The sequence below is a fragment of the Kwoniella mangroviensis genome (assembly GCF_000507465.2).
Source record: "Kwoniella mangroviensis CBS 8507 chromosome 1 map unlocalized Ctg01, whole genome shotgun sequence".
In the NCBI taxonomy this organism is placed as follows: Eukaryota; Fungi; Basidiomycota; class Tremellomycetes; order Tremellales; family Cryptococcaceae; genus Kwoniella; species Kwoniella mangrovensis.
In genome coordinates, this window is record NW_027062533.1 from 5,032,748 (window position 1) to 5,049,689 (window position 16,942).

The window sequence follows — 16,942 nt, forward strand, 5'->3', positions numbered from 1 at the left end:
ATATACGCTTTGAGAATACTCGTAGTACTGTTCTCGTAGTGACAACACTCCAGTACATGACCAAAACAAACTGAACGGACATGGGACGCGATCTCCGGCAGTTGAATGATGTAATGTTGACAACCCAAGTTCAGTCAGCCAGCTCAATCTACCGATGATCATGAGGAACCAACTTGGTTCATGTCGACATTTACCTCAGACAGAGTATCAATAGTCAAGCTCAAGTCAGACGACTCACGGCCGAAGAGAGACGATACCATGTGCGGTAGATACGCTCTTGCTCTCTCCAACGAGGAGCTCTACGATTCACTCGAAGCTCGATTACCAAGGTTATTCGAGAATGGGCGTCCGAGGTGGGAAAGGCAGCAGGATAACAGGGGTGGGAAGTGAGTGGCTTATCTACCGTATATATAGCTTATTCGATCCTCAGGGAATAAGCTGATCATGAATGGATGGAATAGTTACAATGTCGCACCTCGTCAGAGGGCTCCTGTGATTCGACGTGATCCGGAAGACGGTGAGAGAGGAATGATCGAGACTATGTGAGCTACTGTTCCAACTTGAACCTTCGTGATCCATATAGCTCATGGAAAGAGTATCTGAACAACAGGCAATGGGGTCTAATCCCTCATTGGACAAAACATCCTCCGACTGGTCCATTGAATACCATCAACGCAAGATCAGAGGGTTTATTGTGAGCTTCGAAATTGCTGTATCTGAGCTAACAGATATACTTTAGAAATCCATCATCAGGTGGTATGTGGCATGCTCTCAAAGGTTACAAGAGATGTATAATACCTGCACAAGGGTACGCCTTGCTCCCTTCTCTCCGTTTATATCCCTCCAAGCTAACTGCTGCGTCTGGAAGATATTACGAATGGCTTAAAAAACCTTCATCTAAAATCCCCCATTTCACCCGTCTACCACTCTCCGAAAAAACATCAATCGATCATCCACCTTTACTATTCTTCGCGGGTCTATACGATATAGTCAAATACGTTTCACCCGTTCAATCGAAATTTCAACCTTCCGATGATCCCGAGGATACTCGTGAAGCCTACCCAACCGGCAATCCCATACCTTTGGCGACATATACGATACTTACCACTGAACCATCTAAGGATATCAGGTGGTTACACGACAGAATGCCTGTGATACTCACCGAATGGGATGAAATTGTGAATTGGCTAGATTTGGGAGAAGTAAAAGGCTGGAAGGAAGGTAAAGGAGGTACAGGAGATTTGTTAAAGAGTAAAGAAGGCTTAGAAAGGTGAGTCCAACTCATCTCATGCACCCCATTTTACGCTGTATTCGATCTTATCATATGGCCTATATGGGGAAGTTCGTAGCTGATAAGTGCTGATGTGCTTCGTAGTTATCCCGTACCTAATGAAGTAGGTAAGATAGGTAATAACTCGCCTACGTTCATTCAACCCGTATCCGAACGTAAAGATGGAATTAAGAGTTTCTTCTCGAAACAACAAAATTCCCCTGTAAAGCCCAAGAAGGAAGAATCGAATCAATCGCCTGTGAAGGTCAAAATCGAAGATGAGAAGAAAGTCAAAGAAAAAACTGAAGGGGTTGAAAGTGATATAACGCCGAAGGATGAGGAAAAGGGTTTAGGGGATGATTCAAATGCTCCGAACCAAGATCGAGCTCAATCCCATCAAGAGTCACCTGCTGATGATAAAGGTTCAGTCAAAGTGGAGCAGGCGGGGCAGCACAGGAAAAGAGAACGATCCGATGATGAGGATGAAGATGAAGAGGTCAAAGAAGTTGGGCCGCCCAAAAGAGGTACGGGAGGTCATCAGACCAAGGTGATTCGTAAGAATGTGGATGAGGGGAATAAAGAGGTGAGTAATGGTTCATAATGATTCATTGTATGATGACTGAGAACTGAGGACTGAGGCTAACGATTCGTTGTTGTTGATTTATAAATAGCAACCGGCTATAACGAATTTCTTTAAATCGCCTTCACAAAACAAGACTCAACCTGCTTCCACTTCCAACAAGAGGAGAAAGCGATGAATCCACTCTGCATAAACCTCACCGTATGACTCCTGCATTGTCCAATGACCATGTATATGTTCGGGTCTATATATAGTATTTTGTGTTTGTGTAATAACATTCGTTCCATTTGATTGTCAAGTGATCTGATCTACCTCTACCTCAATCCTGTTGTATAATGCAGATCTGTGTACCTTTACGCGTATGCTCGGAACGGGACGCACATAGTTTGGAATATCCAAAGAACTGCATACATGGGGGTGTCACTTCGGAACGGAGACGGTGGGAACTTTGTATATCCCCGTTCGAGTGGAGTACCTTTAAGGTTATATAAGCTGTGCATAAATACCCTAAAAAATGAGTTTACTGGAACCTGCCTGCTCGGGAGTGCTAAGTAGACAAGTACCGTTTAGCGTTCAACCTTGTGTAGGCGGATACGCATGCTCGTATCTGTATCTTTCAGCCGAAGGTAGCAAACGCTAGGCAGATCATATTTATTTTCGTAATGTTCTCACTCCCATCAACTGCCGGAGATGTCTCACTATTCTAGCTTAAGTACCTGTAGACATGTGATATCATCATGATAATGATGTACTACTAGCCGAGACATTTTAGGTGGTCTTGTTATCTTGGTTTTATCCCACGGTTATCTTGTGGCTTGGATGAATTAGAATCCATCATGGCTAAGAGATGGGAGATGTGAGATGACGGATCAATCCCGTTCTTGGCGGATCAATCATTCACTCTTTGTATATGATGTGCTTCCAGCCGGAAGTGTACTGACCTCCTGTCAAGTGATAGTCGAGTAATTCCACATCTGCTCGAAGGAAATAGTATCAGTTTCGGTCATTTGACCGACCACTACAAGGTATTCCACGGATACGGATCTGATGAATGTAAATTCGAACCTGAACCTGAACCTGAAGATATAGAGCACAGCATTGAATATCGCATCGATGTCGTTCGCTCCACACGATACTGCATGTCAAGTCATGCGAACGCCGAGAGCGGTCGCTCTAAACTTGGTCATTCAGGTGGAAAAGTCAGGTACAATCTGCCCCGCACCGCAATGAACAACTAGTTTTTCAGGCTAAAACTCCGAAGAAAGAGGAACGGCGATGACGCGATGAGCTCATTACCCTACTTCCTTCTATCCATCTCATTACCCTTCAGCTTCATCGCCTATTCAAACCATAGAGTACCATGATCCTTTACTGGATTCTTGCCGAGGTCTAAGGCGACTCAATCCGAAGACCACCGGATGACGACATCGACCAAAATGCATGTAAGCCAAGAAGGAGGGAAGAGGGAAGGAAAAGTTACCCGGAAGTCGTTATAGGTGACGACGACTCCAGTTCGAAAAGAAAGATACCAGGAGTTCAACCAGGGTATCTCAACACAGCTGTACTGTTCTAGGAGAGTGTTTTTTGGACTTGTACGATATGTCATGGTTAGACCAGGTATCAACACAGCTTTGGAATTGGAAGCCTAGGACGGTATAAGCTCGGAGTTGAGTCGAGTCGAGCTGAGCTCGAGCTCACAGAATAAAGAGTCGAGGTGAAGGAGCGAAACAAACTCAAAGGACGGTAAAAGAAGCACATGGGGCGCATCAAAAGATCTATGTCATCGCATCAAAAGGGAAAAGATCCCATCAGAAACTAAGCTAAATCAGAGATATAAACGGAAGCGGGTCAGGGCATCTCTCAGCTTGAGGACATGACAGTGCGGGTGAGAGGTCAGTGCACAGGTTGACATGGTCTTCCACATCACATCGCATGTTTACCTCTCTACAAACGTATATAAATACCTTTTATCGTTCATTTCCTCTTCCTTCTTTCGCTTTTCTTTCTTCACCTTCTACTCTCATCACTTCTCTATATATAACATAACTCATCAATCTCACACTCATACTAGGTTGATTATATAACGTTCCATCTACTCATATATAATATAACATACAACATATAATTGATCATCCACCATGTTCACTTCATTGGCTATCACGCTGTTAGCTTCTTTGTCAGCTATCAACGCTTCTCCCATCTCACTGCAACCTAGACAAGGGGGTGTTCAAGTGATTGATAACTGTTATCAATCAGGTCAAGTCGCTTTGACTTTTGATGGTCAGTCAAGTTATCCCTTCTTCCCGCTCTATACCATATCGCCTCTTCCACCTTTTCCTCCTTGCTGTTGGGGATGTACTATTAGCTGACTGTTCACGAACACAGATGGTCCATACGATTACGAACAGGATGTTGCCAACGCTTTGAACGGTGGTAAAGGTACATTCTTCCTTAACGTGAGTCTAATGGTGCTCTCAGTCATCTACAATCTGAACAATCCATCAGCTATATGTATCTCGATTTTCTCGACGTAGCTGACCTACCTTGAACAATGGATATAGGGTAACAACTACGGTTGCATCTACGACAAAGCCGATCAGATCAAATCGCTTAGTGCTCAGTGAGTCTTCGACTCAATCCATCCTTCCATCTGATCAGAAGTCGAGCTGAGAATATTCTGTTTTATTATCAGAGGCCACACCCTAGGCTCACACACTTGGTCTCATGCCGATTTGACTCAACTCGACGAAGGAGGTATCCACCAAGGTATGTTCGGCTGGCATTCTACCAATACTCAAAACGAGCTAATCCAGAATCATTCGTGGGTCCTTTCTGGTAGAACTGGAGAAGGTCGAACAAGCCTTCATCAAGATTCTAGGTCTCAAACCCCTTTACTTCAGACCTCCTTATGGATCTTATAACGATTTGGTACTAAAAGTATTGTCTGACAGGGGTTACAAGAGTGAGTATATTGTCACATTGCGCTTTCGTCTCCCTCCACCTCGTTTCCCCCCCTCATCGTACATCTTTCTAGGCCAGGCATGTTCCTTCAGATCATGGCTAACATCCCTGATTTGGACAACCAGAACTTTTCCTTTGGTCCGAGGACACTGGTGATGCGAATGGAGAATCCACCGGATACTCAGAAGGCGTTCTCGACGGTGTAGCCAGTGAGTTGTCAACAGCTCATCCACTTGCATATACCCAGCTTACATCATCTCGTCGTTCAGACTCTTACCCAAGCCCTCACATGGTCCTTTCTCACTCAACCATCCAAACCACCTCTTCCGAAGTACTCCCCAATTCCGTATGGAAGATCCAACAAGCTGGATATTCTTTGGTTGCTGTCGACACCTGTTTGGGAGATTCCGGTGAGCTATACGCCTCTTGTCACACCTCACCGTGCGCGCTGACGAGATCCGAAAACTAGGTGAATGGCCATACGAATATGTTGGTGAACCTGGTCAACCCGATGGTTCATGGACCTGTTACTAAACTCGGTCTCGAAACCTTTCAACGATTTAATGACTTTTCTCATCACTCTCAATTTAACGAGGACATTCATATAATTCATATTCGGAAGATATGTTTTCTGTTTTCATCATTCATGAATAATATAAGATCATACATTATAAGACGTTAAAGAATAAAGGACTTTGTTTCTGTCCTCTTCGATAGGGTCACCTACGCTTATTGTTTCGCTGTGTTCCATATAATCTTTGTGAGATTGAGATTGAGACTGAGATGTGTATCGTGTCGTATCATGCATGAAACTGTATCTTGTACAGGTTGTACAGGTCATCAGGGTGAAAAGCAGAGACTTGGGTTGTGTTGGATCAGGAGATGGAAAAGCAATCGGGTATGGGGTGGATCAGGTACAAGGATAGATAGATAAGAACCCAGTGGCGTCATTAGGCGTGTGAGAGGCAGTAAGCCTAAACGAGGGAATGACGTTACCCTGGTTGACCGGTTAAGTTATCAGTGCGTCGCTTTTGTGCATTTGTGCATTGACCACTTTGTACTCGTGTGGTAGAGTAAGCATCGACACTCACTACACTAGGATTCGTTTCACCCATTGAGATCTGATATGACCGCAATATCCACTCGAAACGAAAAAGAGAGACGAAACGAAACCAGACGAGACACGGACAAACCCAACCAACCCTCGAGATCAATTATCTTATCTTGCATTGGGCAACCAAAACAACAAATTCAATCAATCACTTCATCAAGCAGAACAAACCCGTTTCACCCCTTGCCCGCATTAGATAACCTTCCGACTCATCAAGATGGACCCCCTTCCTGATGCTCCCCCAACAACGCCGACCGAAAGTCCAGTATTCTTGCCTTCCTCTGATCATCCACTATCCTCAGCTCAACCTATCGTGGAAGAGACGAACGGAAAAGGAAGAACGAACAAGTTAGGGATGGGAAAAGATAAATTTGGATGGGGTGATCTACCTGTAGGAGTCTTACAGTGAGTATATCGCTCATACGTAACTATTCCCTCACGACAAGGACTATACTTGTCATTGATTGGGAAGTGCAATACAGAAGGATTGGTCAATATGGGGGAAGAGGAAGAACAGGTCGAGCTGACGACGTTTCCTTCCTTCTATATCATGGTACAGCCTTATTTTCTCCCATGTCATCGAACTTCCTCCTCCTGATAATTGTATTTTCCAAACATGGCGAAACCGACCTCCAAGCTTTGAAATTGCTTTGGCGATCGAGCAGAGAATAAGGTTATGCGCTTTAAGGAGAGTCAGTCTAGGTTGGAAGTCTGCCGGTTAGTGCACATCTCGTTACATCACTCTTCTATACTGTCAACACATTCTTATCCTCATTCAACAGCCGACTCTCACTCATTCTGGCCGACCTATACCCTGCTTCTCGACCCTTCTCGACCTCATTCTTCCACTTTAGCAGATATCAACTCTGCCCGTCTGACACCTTCCACACCATCTTTCCCTACCCTCTTCCATCGAGCGAGATATACCACCCTCCACAATTGTATCCCATGTCGACTCAATCACCCATCCCGATTAGGTCTGTACCCTGCCGTCCGGCGTCGTCTGACATATTCCAAGAAATTCGGATACACCCCAACTTGCGAGAAACATTATAATCATTTTTGTTCGGGGTGTTACAGAGAATACGGCATAGAATCCTTATCGCCTACTCCTCCAGCCATCGGTGGTGGAAGGTATATGAGAAATGTCACACCGGTCGTACCGACAAGTACAGGTTTATTAGCTTGTAATCCAAAAGATACAGATGAAGATGGGACTTATCGCCTTAGAAATGATTTGATCTGCCGGGACTGTAGACGAATCGCAATCTCAAACGAACTTACCAATCTCCTCAAAGAATGTTCAAGAACTGCCGATACTGAAATCATGGTTGTGGCTGGGGTCATTAGGGGATTGAACAATGACTGGATCAGTAACCAATATGTCAAGGAATACATCGAAGAATCGACCTATACGTGTATCATCATGGCGAACAAGGCAGTTGAATTACAATGGTTAATGAGTCATACGAGATATACAGAATTATGGGGTACTGCGACGGAATTACAGAGAAATGAGAGAATGATGAAAGCAAGATACATCAAATATGATTTCAATACTAGATTCATTGAAAGTCCTCACGAGAAACAACAGAGATTGATCAAAGAGTATGAACTGAAGGGAGAAGATTTTGAAGGAAAAGAAAGTTTGGAAGACTATCATGAGTTTACGGATCTGTGTAAAAAGTGGATAGAACAGTACAGAAGAAGGTTTTATAATGGCGGAGAAAGTGATGAAGATGATTTATTGGTGTACGATGATGAGGAGGAGGAAGATGAGGAGGAGGAATTGAGAGTGAGTAGAGGAGAGCTGAATGAGAAGGTAAATTCAATGTTATATCAGAACTGAGTGATTAAGGGTGGTAGCTGACGCTGGAATATTTCGCGTTTGCACAGTACCAGACAAAACTTCAAGAAGGATGTATAAACGACTGGCTTAATGACAGAGTTCGATTTGGATCTTGGGTATCACCCTCAGATGAAGTGTTGGGATATCAAATTCGAGTTTCGCCCATTTCCGGTGAATCATCAAGTATACATACACCATTCGCACAAATGTGCCGACATGCCAAACATCCTTTATCTAGATTTATCCATATCGACTATAACCCGATCGAAGCTGAATATGATTCCGCCGGGTTGATCACCCTTAATCCTCTTGACATCGACGAGGAGACCGATCCGTTCCTACCTCCCGAAAGGCTATTACAGAAACTTGACGGATTGTATGAAGATAAATTACGATCCAATATCACTCCACCTCTAGCAGAATTAGTGAGAAAAATCAGAGAATGGTTTGGGAACGATGATGTCGCTGAACAGTATTGTGAGAGACTGACTGTAGGGGATATAATTAAGAAATTGGATGATTGGGAATTATGGGTATCTAGAAAATTGATTGAGCATATCAAAGTTGCCGAAGGTAGACGGGCTTTTGGCTCTGATTCTGCGTCTGTCGCTACGGCTACCACACGTATCGAAGCAAAGATTGCCCGTGATTATAATCATGGACAAAAATCACCCAAGATCGAATTAATTCAAGAAGAACATCGGTCGCCCACGATGGCTGAATATGGTATAGAGGAAATCGCATTCACCGCTCCTTCGGACCGAGATGAACATGATGATGGTATATCTTCAACTCCTGCGGTCGACACGCCGAGGAGAAGGGAGGATGGTGAAGTTGAAAGTTCTCCGAAATTGGGCAAGAGAAAATCACCCAATGAACAACAAGGTGCTTTACCCGAAAAGAAAGTTCGACATTCACCTCCTATGCCCAACACACCTCAAGAAGGTACCGGAGATATGCCTGTTACCCCATCCGATCGAGCGTTTATAGAAGATGATATAGACTCGTCGACACAACGAAAACGCAAATTACCTCCATCGCCTGAGACGCATCATATTGATCGACTTGCGAGGCCAGTGTCCCCTCCTGCACCATTGCGATATTACCTGGACCGAGTCAAGGATGGCACTCACACCATAGAGTTGAGTGCGTCTAACGGTTCTTCTATGCCTACTACTCCCACTCCGCTGGTTGGAGTCGATGCAGATTTGATGTTGGATGAAGAAGAGGACAATGCTATGGTATCTGAAAGATCGGAAACTGAGATAAGCAGTCACGATACGGTAGGTACGATGCCTATCACGCCTACACCTGAAGCGGAAGAATGGACAGGGAGTCTGAAGGATGGACATGGGGAACATGGGACATCACCCGATGCCAAAAATCACGTTGGTAGAACGGAATCGAGGGGACTGAAAGAAGTGGTCACTATTGTTGATGCCACTACTGGACAAATCACATCACTTGAAGCTGAAGAAGAAGAATCGACAGAAGAAGAGGAAGAAGGTGAGATGTATGATGGCATCGAAAATGACAATGAAGAAGAAGAAAACAACGCTAGTCATACATCAACGGCGACACGATCCGTACTTAGAGAATATTTACAGCGACAAGAAAAGCATATGCCATTCTTACCTCTATGCCCACTCGGTGTACATTGGAATCTAGGTGAAAAAACCAATTCGATCATCCTGAAAGTGTTTTACGAGCAGAGAGAAGTTTTGAGAATTTGTAGATGTACGATATGCGAGAGAAGTAAAGGTAAAAGGGAGGCGGCGGAAGGTGTTTTACAGGGTTTGATTTATGGAGGAGGTCATTGGGTAAATTGAGGTTTAGTTTGGATTATCTCAGTTTGAAACGAATGAGAGATATAGTGGTCAAACGATGGGATGTCAGTGTATATTGTAGATATAAACGATGAAGTGAAAATCAGTTTCAGTTGTTGTATATATCTCATCGTAGTCAAAGAGATTAGTGCATTAGTAAATAATGATGAAAGAGATATTGTATCATGCATAAAGTTTGTTTGATCAAACCGTGAGAGAACAATATAGATCTCATCCACTGAATTACAGAGATGGGTCTTTACACACTACTCTAGTGTACGAAGAGAACAGCATAGGTATTCATATCACTCTGTCCATAAGAAACTCCGTCGTTGACTATGGTGTTCTCGCGACACTGCCACAAGACATGCCTGATCAAATCAACCGACGCGTCTTAAGTTGACGATCGTGTGTTCCTTTTTCGTCATGTTCTCCCTCCCCATCTTCTTTCGACTGTTATTCAAGTACACTCTTTGACACAAGATTACTATCCAATACAACATCTCCGCCGTCATCGTTGTCCATTATTGCTAGTGGTCAGAAATAGAGCAGGATATACCCCTTATAGCTATATAAAAAGAATAGCTCAGCTAATTCGAAAATACAATGTCCGAACCGATGGATATTGATCCTCCCGCGAAACCTGCCAATGCGATGTCAGCACTCATGGCTAATGCTAAAGGTAAAGGTAAAGCGGATGGAGAGAGCGGTACGAAGGTATTGAGTGATGAGGAGATAAAAGCCTTGAATGATAAAGAGGGATTACCCTGGTGAGTCTGATCCTCCAACTGATAGATGATGTACACGATTGTGATAGATAATCTGGTATGATATATAGGGTTGAGAAATATAGACCTAATACTTTGGATGAAGTTGTTTCGCATCAGGATATAACCAGTACGAGTGAGTGAATCACTTTGTTTCCTTCTTCTAACCGAAATGATAGTGTGACCACATTCGTACCGTACCTTGCTTCCATTAGATATATTGGGACATCTTGCTGACTATGTTTCGTGATTATTGTAGTTGAGAAATTCATAGAAGCTGGTAGATTACCTCATTTACTCCTATATGGACCCCCTGGTAAGTTATCAACTGAGATTACACATGTCTTTGCATTTCTATTATCGGTCTTCCAATCGGGAAACTTGCTAAGTTGCTCTCTTTCTGCAGGAACCGGTAAAACATCCACTGTCCTCGCCTTGGCCAGAAGACTATACGGTCCACCATATAAGAAACATATACTGGAGTTGAACGCTTCGGATGATAGAGGTATAGATGTAGTTAGAGAACAGATCAAGAATTTTGCTATGACAAAGGTGTTGTTCTCGTAAGTCTAATCGGCTATTTACCTTCATCTCGATTCCCATCCATCTGTGTTTCTCTTCGTTTTTCAATTGCATGGTTGAGCAGTATGAGCTGACGATGTCCATTGTATATAGCAAAGGATTCAAGTTGGTTATATTGGATGAAGCGGATATGATGACTCAAGCTGCTCAATCTGCTTTGAGAAGAGGTATGTCTATCCACGGTCAACCCCCATTCTTGCTACCGGCATACAGCGACTATCTCAGAGCTAATCATCTTTTGTAGTAATCGAAACGCACACCAAGAATGTCCGTTTCTGTATCCTTTGTAATTACGTTAACAAAATCACACCTGCCATTCAATCGCGATGTACAAGATTCAGATTCTCCCCATTACCTGAAAAAGAAATTCGGAGGAAAGTGGATGAGGTGGTAGAGAAGGAAGGGTGGGTATCACTTTCAGCTTCCAATCGCTACAAGCTCTAGTACTAAAGCTGATAATTCGCAATAGGGTCAACTTGACTGATGATGGACGTGATGCCCTGCTTAAGTTGTCGAGAGGCGATATGAGACGAGCGTTGAACGTGCTTCAGGTGAGCTGATGTTCCTCACTCCTCGGTGAGTACAGCTCACACAGCACTTCCATGTAGGCATGCCACGCCGCATATGACATCGTAGATGAAACAGCTGTGTACAACTGTACGGGTAACCCACATCCCAAAGATATCGAACGGGTCGTGCAGAGTATGATGTCTGATGAATTCGGCACGAGTTATTCATGTAAGTGAATGACTTCATCGTGCACTGCTTCGAAAGACAGTCGTACTCCGATCCGGTTAGCTAATCAATGCGTTCATGTTCCGGCTGTTCTGGAATCAGTGATCACATCGCTCAAGGTAGAAAAAGGTTTAGCATTACAGGATTTGATAGCTGGAGCATATGATTTCTTGGATACGGTCGAATTACCAAAACAATCTCGTATATACCTATTAGATCATTTAGGTAGTACAGAGTGAGCCAAACAATTTTCCCCTGCTTTCTTCCGGAACATGCGTATACGTCTAACCTTCTTTCGTGGGCTGGGCGTAGACATCGATTATCAGTGGGCGGTTCTGAGAAAATGCAATTGACAGCTTTGTTAGGCGCTTTCAAAGTTGCTGTTGAACTGTCTCAAAAGAAAATATAACAATGTCATTACGCTCTGAGCGAGATTTAGTAAGGGAGTAGTAGTAGCATGTAACAAATATTCCATCCAATTCAGTCATTCATGCATCATGTATCGACCGTTTCCTTCGATGTGTGGATTCGGTCCGAACGATGTTATACAGAATGATATGACCATCTTGACTTGTACTGCATCGGCGTCGTCATTGTGGCATTTCCCCTTTTCCTTCTTCATTCAGCTGAAATAAACGATCAAAGAGACGAATAACGAATAACGAACCTTGTTTCTCCGGTCATTGCTCGAACTTTATTATCGAATATTCATGGTACCCTTTTGCCGCTCTATCTGGTGTTATGGGATGCAAGATATAAATGATGGACTTCATTCATGTATTTCAATGTGATTTATTCTATCATCTCTCCTATTATACAAGTTACAAAATAAGATGATTAAATATGATAAAAGACCAACAATGGCGGAGGATCGAAAACTCAACGTATCTTCGTTGAAGTCGAAAGAAGATTCAGTAGAGATCGAATTGGAAGGGGTGGCACGAAACTCGTACTTGGTAAATTCGTTATTCGAAGGTATAAACTCGAACTCGGATGACGAGGAAAACGGGGACGGAGATGAAGACCAATATGGGGAAGGAGATGAGAAAGAAAGGGGGAAAGAAGACAGATATGAGGACGAAAACGGGGATGAGGATCAAAGGGGAGTTGAGGATCAGGAGGAAAGTGAGGACGAAACTGAGGATGAAGACGAGGAAGATGAAGATGAAGATGAAGATTATCCTGTTGGATTTGACCTTCCGGATGAGCAGTATCATCATCAACCATTGTGCAATACGGTTTTCGCTTCCCTCGAGGACGCTTTTTCATCGGACGAAGAAGAGGATAATTTCATATCAATTCCGAAACACATCAGGGACGACGACGACGGCGACGACGATGACAATGACGATGACGATGACGATGACGATGACGATGAGGATTTTCTTCCGATCCCAGTATCGCCTTGGTTCGTCGATCTTCCTACCAAGTCCCCACCATCTGAAAACATGTCGAAACCACTCAGAGACAAAGTCAAGATTGATTCCCAAACCAATATCGATATCGATATTCAACAGAATGAGGAGATGGATCGAGAGCAAGAAGAGACCCGTCGAGTATATCATGATCTTTATCCACCGATATACCATGAAAAGAGACCAATTCCTCTCAGAGATCCGTGGAGGTTGAGATCACCAGTTCAAAAGTATCACTTTACTACCATTATTCAATCTGTTAGACTGGTACAAAACGAAAATAGGTAGACACATAATGATCGTTGATTGTCCGTCTTCTATGCATGAATTGTATTTTGGATTTCAAGTGGATACACATACAGCACATATTACACAATATGTTGAGTCAAAAAGTGGAAAGCTCGAAATATATATGGTACGAGTAAACAGTCTGGGAAACATAAGCTTAAAAGTCATCATCATCCCCAGCGACTTCAGCTAAAGCAAAACTACTTTCCTCCCTTAACATCTTTCCACCCCATCCTGACCCTCCCATTCCACCTATACCAAGTCCTTTGCCACCTTTACCTTTACCTGACACGGTGAGAGTTCCGAACTTATCATTGAAGTTCGCCAAGTCCATCTGTGAGAAAGTCGCCCTCATCTTTGAAGCAGAAAGTGTCAACGTTGACTTTCCCCCTGAAGAGGGAAGAGAGGGTGAAAAATCATCCGATACCACTAACGTGGGTAATTCCCTTTCTGGTGATAGCTCTCGGACTTCCTCCGACTCCGGTATGGGGAGTAAAGCATCGGGGTCGGGGGGTGATAAAGCGAGATTGATGAATTCTATTATCTGGTGCACTTTTGATTCGGCCTCCAGGCATCTCTACAGAAAAGCGACATTAGCATGTACTCATTTACACTATCTTACTGGTCGAGCGATTGCCACTCACAGCCTCTAGCGCTTTATTCTCCTGGGTGATGAATCTGACATTCTCATCTAATCTATTTGCCCAAATCTTCTTACTGTCAAGTTGATTCTCCAGGGTTTTCATCTTATCTGCGAATTCTTTCTCGACGTCTGCTCGAACTTTCCTAGATGGTTCAAGGAGATGTCGCTCGTAATCATCTAAATCATTGAGAAAAAAAAACATTTGTCCCGGTTAGCATGAGAGTAACAGGGTGTATACGAAATGATATGGCAGGTGTATTAGAATCGCAACGTACCAGCAATCAACCTCAATTCAGCCACTTCGTTCCTTAATTCCACAATCTCCTTATTAGGTTCCAAAGGTCTAGTAGCTAATTCTGCTTTCAACCTTGCCACCTCATCTTCCAGCTCTGCCCGATGAAGTTGCTCAGCATGTAATTCTTCCAATAGCTCGGCAGATGGTCGGTCGTACTCTAGTTTAGGGTATCTCATCTTGGCTGGACTGGGTGGGATCATCTGTAAATCATGATAACATGACCATATGTTAGGCGACCATGTCTTGTTTGCTACGACTCGAGCGCACTTACTGCTGCATTATCCTCGGGGTTGGGTGAATTAACGTTTACAGAAGTTAAGATCATACTCTTCAATTCGTTCAACCTCTTCTCCATAGCTTCGTTCTTTTCTCGCTACATCAGTCAAGTAGCCTGTCAGCATATTCCCGCCAGCATGATCGCTATCGCGGATGCGGAAAAATGGATTTGAATTCACCTCGGTCTTGTTACCTCCGTGCATCTCCTTCTCTCTCAATTGCGCTCTCAGCTCAGCAATCTCATTTTGATACTGCTGTATCAAAGCATGAGGATCGACCACTTCCTTCTTCTGCGCTTTCAATACCACCCTCTTCAACCCTTGAGCAAAAGCCAGAGTCGAGATTGATTCTGCTAAATTGAGTGAAGATGGGGATACGGTACAAATTACTGAAATGAGGGCATCACCAGATAGCGAATTTTGCAATAGACGAGTACTTCATAGGGTATCAGCTTATATACGGAGCGAACAGCGCAACAAGGTAGATATAAATTCAGAAACCATAACTCACAGTTTACTATCCCTGTATGGTACATGGGTGACATTCCTCTTAGAAGCCAGATCAGCAAGTTTAGAAATGACCAATTTGAGGGTCAACAATCTATGATTGAGTCAGCTTACTCCGCCGGTTTTGGATCACAGGATGACATTATAGCTTACGATTGATTGATGTGTTTTCCTTCGGCATTTCTCTCCTTCGACGAAGTGTGCTTCTCTGAACCTGCTAAATCTGTTTACGCCCTCGATTATCAGCTGTGACCTTGACTCCATAATAGCAGCCAACATACCGATAATGGACAAAGTACTGATCCTAGTCATCTTGTCACCTGCAGCCTTGAGCCTGCCTCCTGGTGTTCTCGCTCCTATAGGAGCTTCCTCTATAGCTGGATTCCTAGATCGAGATTCAATGGTCTAATTTCAAATAAGTTTATCAGCTTCAAGCTACCCATATTCGAAGCAGAAACAGGAACTTACGATTCTGAACACACAATGCGATCTTGAACTTCTAGCATTCCAATCTGTCGCCCCAACCTTTCTCCTATCTTCACCAGATCTCAATAATTTCTTTACATCTGCTTCAGACCTTACGGCAACTTCCGTCAATCCATTGATCACCACTCCCTTCTTACCTTCACTCAGATGCAGTTCCGCACCTGGCACAGTTGAGAGCAAATCAATGATCGTTTCATTGTATAATTCCAAGTATGATGCTCTAAGTAAGAATTCTCTATCGGGGGTAGAACGAATCTGAGAGAATAGATCCGAGATCGCTAACGGGATGATACCTGGTTCCATTGACGATCCAGATAAGGTATGTGTTTTACCAGATGCTGTTTGACCGTAGGCGAATATGACTGCGTTGTATCCTTCCATTGCAGCTATGAAAGTCGTTCGTATCAGTAAAGTTTACACGTTGAACGAAAGGATAGGCATGACTCACATCGGACATGCCTTCTGGCAGAAGTACCATATACTTTGCCATTATCTGAATGAGGAGGAAGGATTCGATCTGAGATGCAAGTATGAGCTGCATGTTACGCTCTTAGAATGCAAATCAGCTCACCGAAGATCCAATCCCTATCTTCCCTTGTACCTTCTGTTCCTTTAGCCAATTTAAGTAAATGGGGATCATGTTCAGGCATGGTCCATACACTTCCAGCATCTGAACGAAGTTCTACGGGGTTGGGTGGTCGTACTCTGTGTTAAGGATCAGCTCCGATACTCACAGTAATCGTGTTTACAGTCGCAGAATGCATACATGGAAAACTCACCTTACAGATACCAGCACAGCCTCCGTCTCCGTCTCCGCCTTTCCATTCTCGTACTCATCGAAATCCATCATACTGGACGCCTCGATAGGATGCGTATCAGCTGACATCCAGCCTTCATCCGCCAGCGTGGGTGCATAGTTGGGTGTGGTAGGTCTATTGACCAATGTTACTGATGGTGTGGAAAGCAGATCGCTATTGGTTCGCTGCGCATGTTGGACTTGGGCTCGAGCACCTATTGGCTTAACCAATAAACGAGATTTGGCTTCTGGGGTAGTAGCAGATTTGATCTTCAATCTTGTCGACCCAGCACCACCTTCCTTGGGCGATAAGATGTTGGGGAGCGGTTCGGAATGATGAGGCGTGTTACTATTGTGGGACGTAGTGAGGGGAGGCGATTTCATGTGAGAGGGAGTCTTGGGAGCGAAGAGTGTTGATCGGGTGGACACTTTGGGGGTTTGATGGGGTGGGGGCATTCGTGCCCTTGCATGAGCATCCATGGTGAGTAGGTGATATTATAGAAATGGATAGCAATGTATAAGGAATGTACGTTGATGATATGACCAGAGGGAGTTG

The 16,942-nt window shown here is 43.8% G+C and overlaps 6 protein-coding genes across 6 annotated transcripts; 5 read left to right on the forward strand and 1 right to left on the reverse strand.

Annotated features, from left to right (window-relative positions):
- Positions 1-258: 258 nt before the first annotated feature.
- Positions 259-2,028, forward strand: I203_101885 (uncharacterized protein; the record flags this gene model as incomplete). The annotated part of the gene is made up of 8 exons (XM_019146393.1): positions 259-386; positions 462-542; positions 611-694; positions 740-808; positions 869-998; positions 1,044-1,270; positions 1,376-1,853; positions 1,942-2,028. The coding sequence occupies 8 exons, from the start codon at positions 259-261 to the stop codon at positions 2,026-2,028; spliced, it is 1,284 nt and encodes a 427-aa protein (XP_019003926.1).
- A 1,960-nt stretch (positions 2,029-3,988) lies between these two features.
- I203_101886 (uncharacterized protein) lies at positions 3,989-5,345 on the forward strand (the record flags this gene model as incomplete). The annotated part of the gene is made up of 8 exons (XM_019146394.1): positions 3,989-4,130; positions 4,236-4,306; positions 4,412-4,470; positions 4,543-4,616; positions 4,690-4,812; positions 4,937-5,020; positions 5,081-5,221; positions 5,281-5,345. 8 exons carry the CDS (start codon positions 3,989-3,991, stop codon positions 5,343-5,345), a joined length of 759 nt encoding a protein of 252 aa, XP_019003927.1.
- A 794-nt stretch (positions 5,346-6,139) lies between these two features.
- On the forward strand, positions 6,140-9,600 carry I203_101887 (uncharacterized protein; the record flags this gene model as incomplete). Its single annotated transcript, XM_065516976.1, has 4 exons — positions 6,140-6,327; positions 6,482-6,639; positions 6,705-7,744; positions 7,819-9,600. The coding sequence occupies 4 exons, from the start codon at positions 6,140-6,142 to the stop codon at positions 9,598-9,600; spliced, it is 3,168 nt and encodes a 1,055-aa protein (XP_065373794.1).
- Positions 9,601-10,203: 603 nt separating this feature from the next.
- Positions 10,204-12,090, forward strand: I203_101888 (uncharacterized protein; the record flags this gene model as incomplete). The annotated part of the gene is made up of 10 exons (XM_019146396.1): positions 10,204-10,367; positions 10,436-10,500; positions 10,624-10,680; positions 10,771-10,927; positions 11,040-11,113; positions 11,191-11,350; positions 11,416-11,497; positions 11,555-11,684; positions 11,784-11,916; positions 11,994-12,090. The coding sequence occupies 10 exons, from the start codon at positions 10,204-10,206 to the stop codon at positions 12,088-12,090; spliced, it is 1,119 nt and encodes a 372-aa protein (XP_019003929.1).
- Positions 12,091-12,541: 451 nt separating this feature from the next.
- On the forward strand, positions 12,542-13,384 carry I203_101889 (uncharacterized protein; the record flags this gene model as incomplete). The annotated part of the gene is made up of 1 exon (XM_019146397.1): positions 12,542-13,384. One exon carries the CDS (start codon positions 12,542-12,544, stop codon positions 13,382-13,384), a length of 843 nt encoding a protein of 280 aa, XP_019003930.1.
- A 157-nt stretch (positions 13,385-13,541) lies between these two features.
- I203_101890 (uncharacterized protein) lies at positions 13,542-16,866 on the reverse strand (the record flags this gene model as incomplete). Its single annotated transcript, XM_019146398.1, has 12 exons — positions 13,542-13,961; positions 14,029-14,204; positions 14,303-14,522; positions 14,594-14,695; positions 14,778-15,033; positions 15,109-15,198; positions 15,258-15,327; positions 15,386-15,509; positions 15,573-15,976; positions 16,039-16,107; positions 16,162-16,295; positions 16,370-16,866. 12 exons carry the CDS (start codon positions 16,864-16,866, stop codon positions 13,542-13,544), a joined length of 2,562 nt encoding a protein of 853 aa, XP_019003931.1.
- Positions 16,867-16,942: the final 76 nt, after the last annotated feature.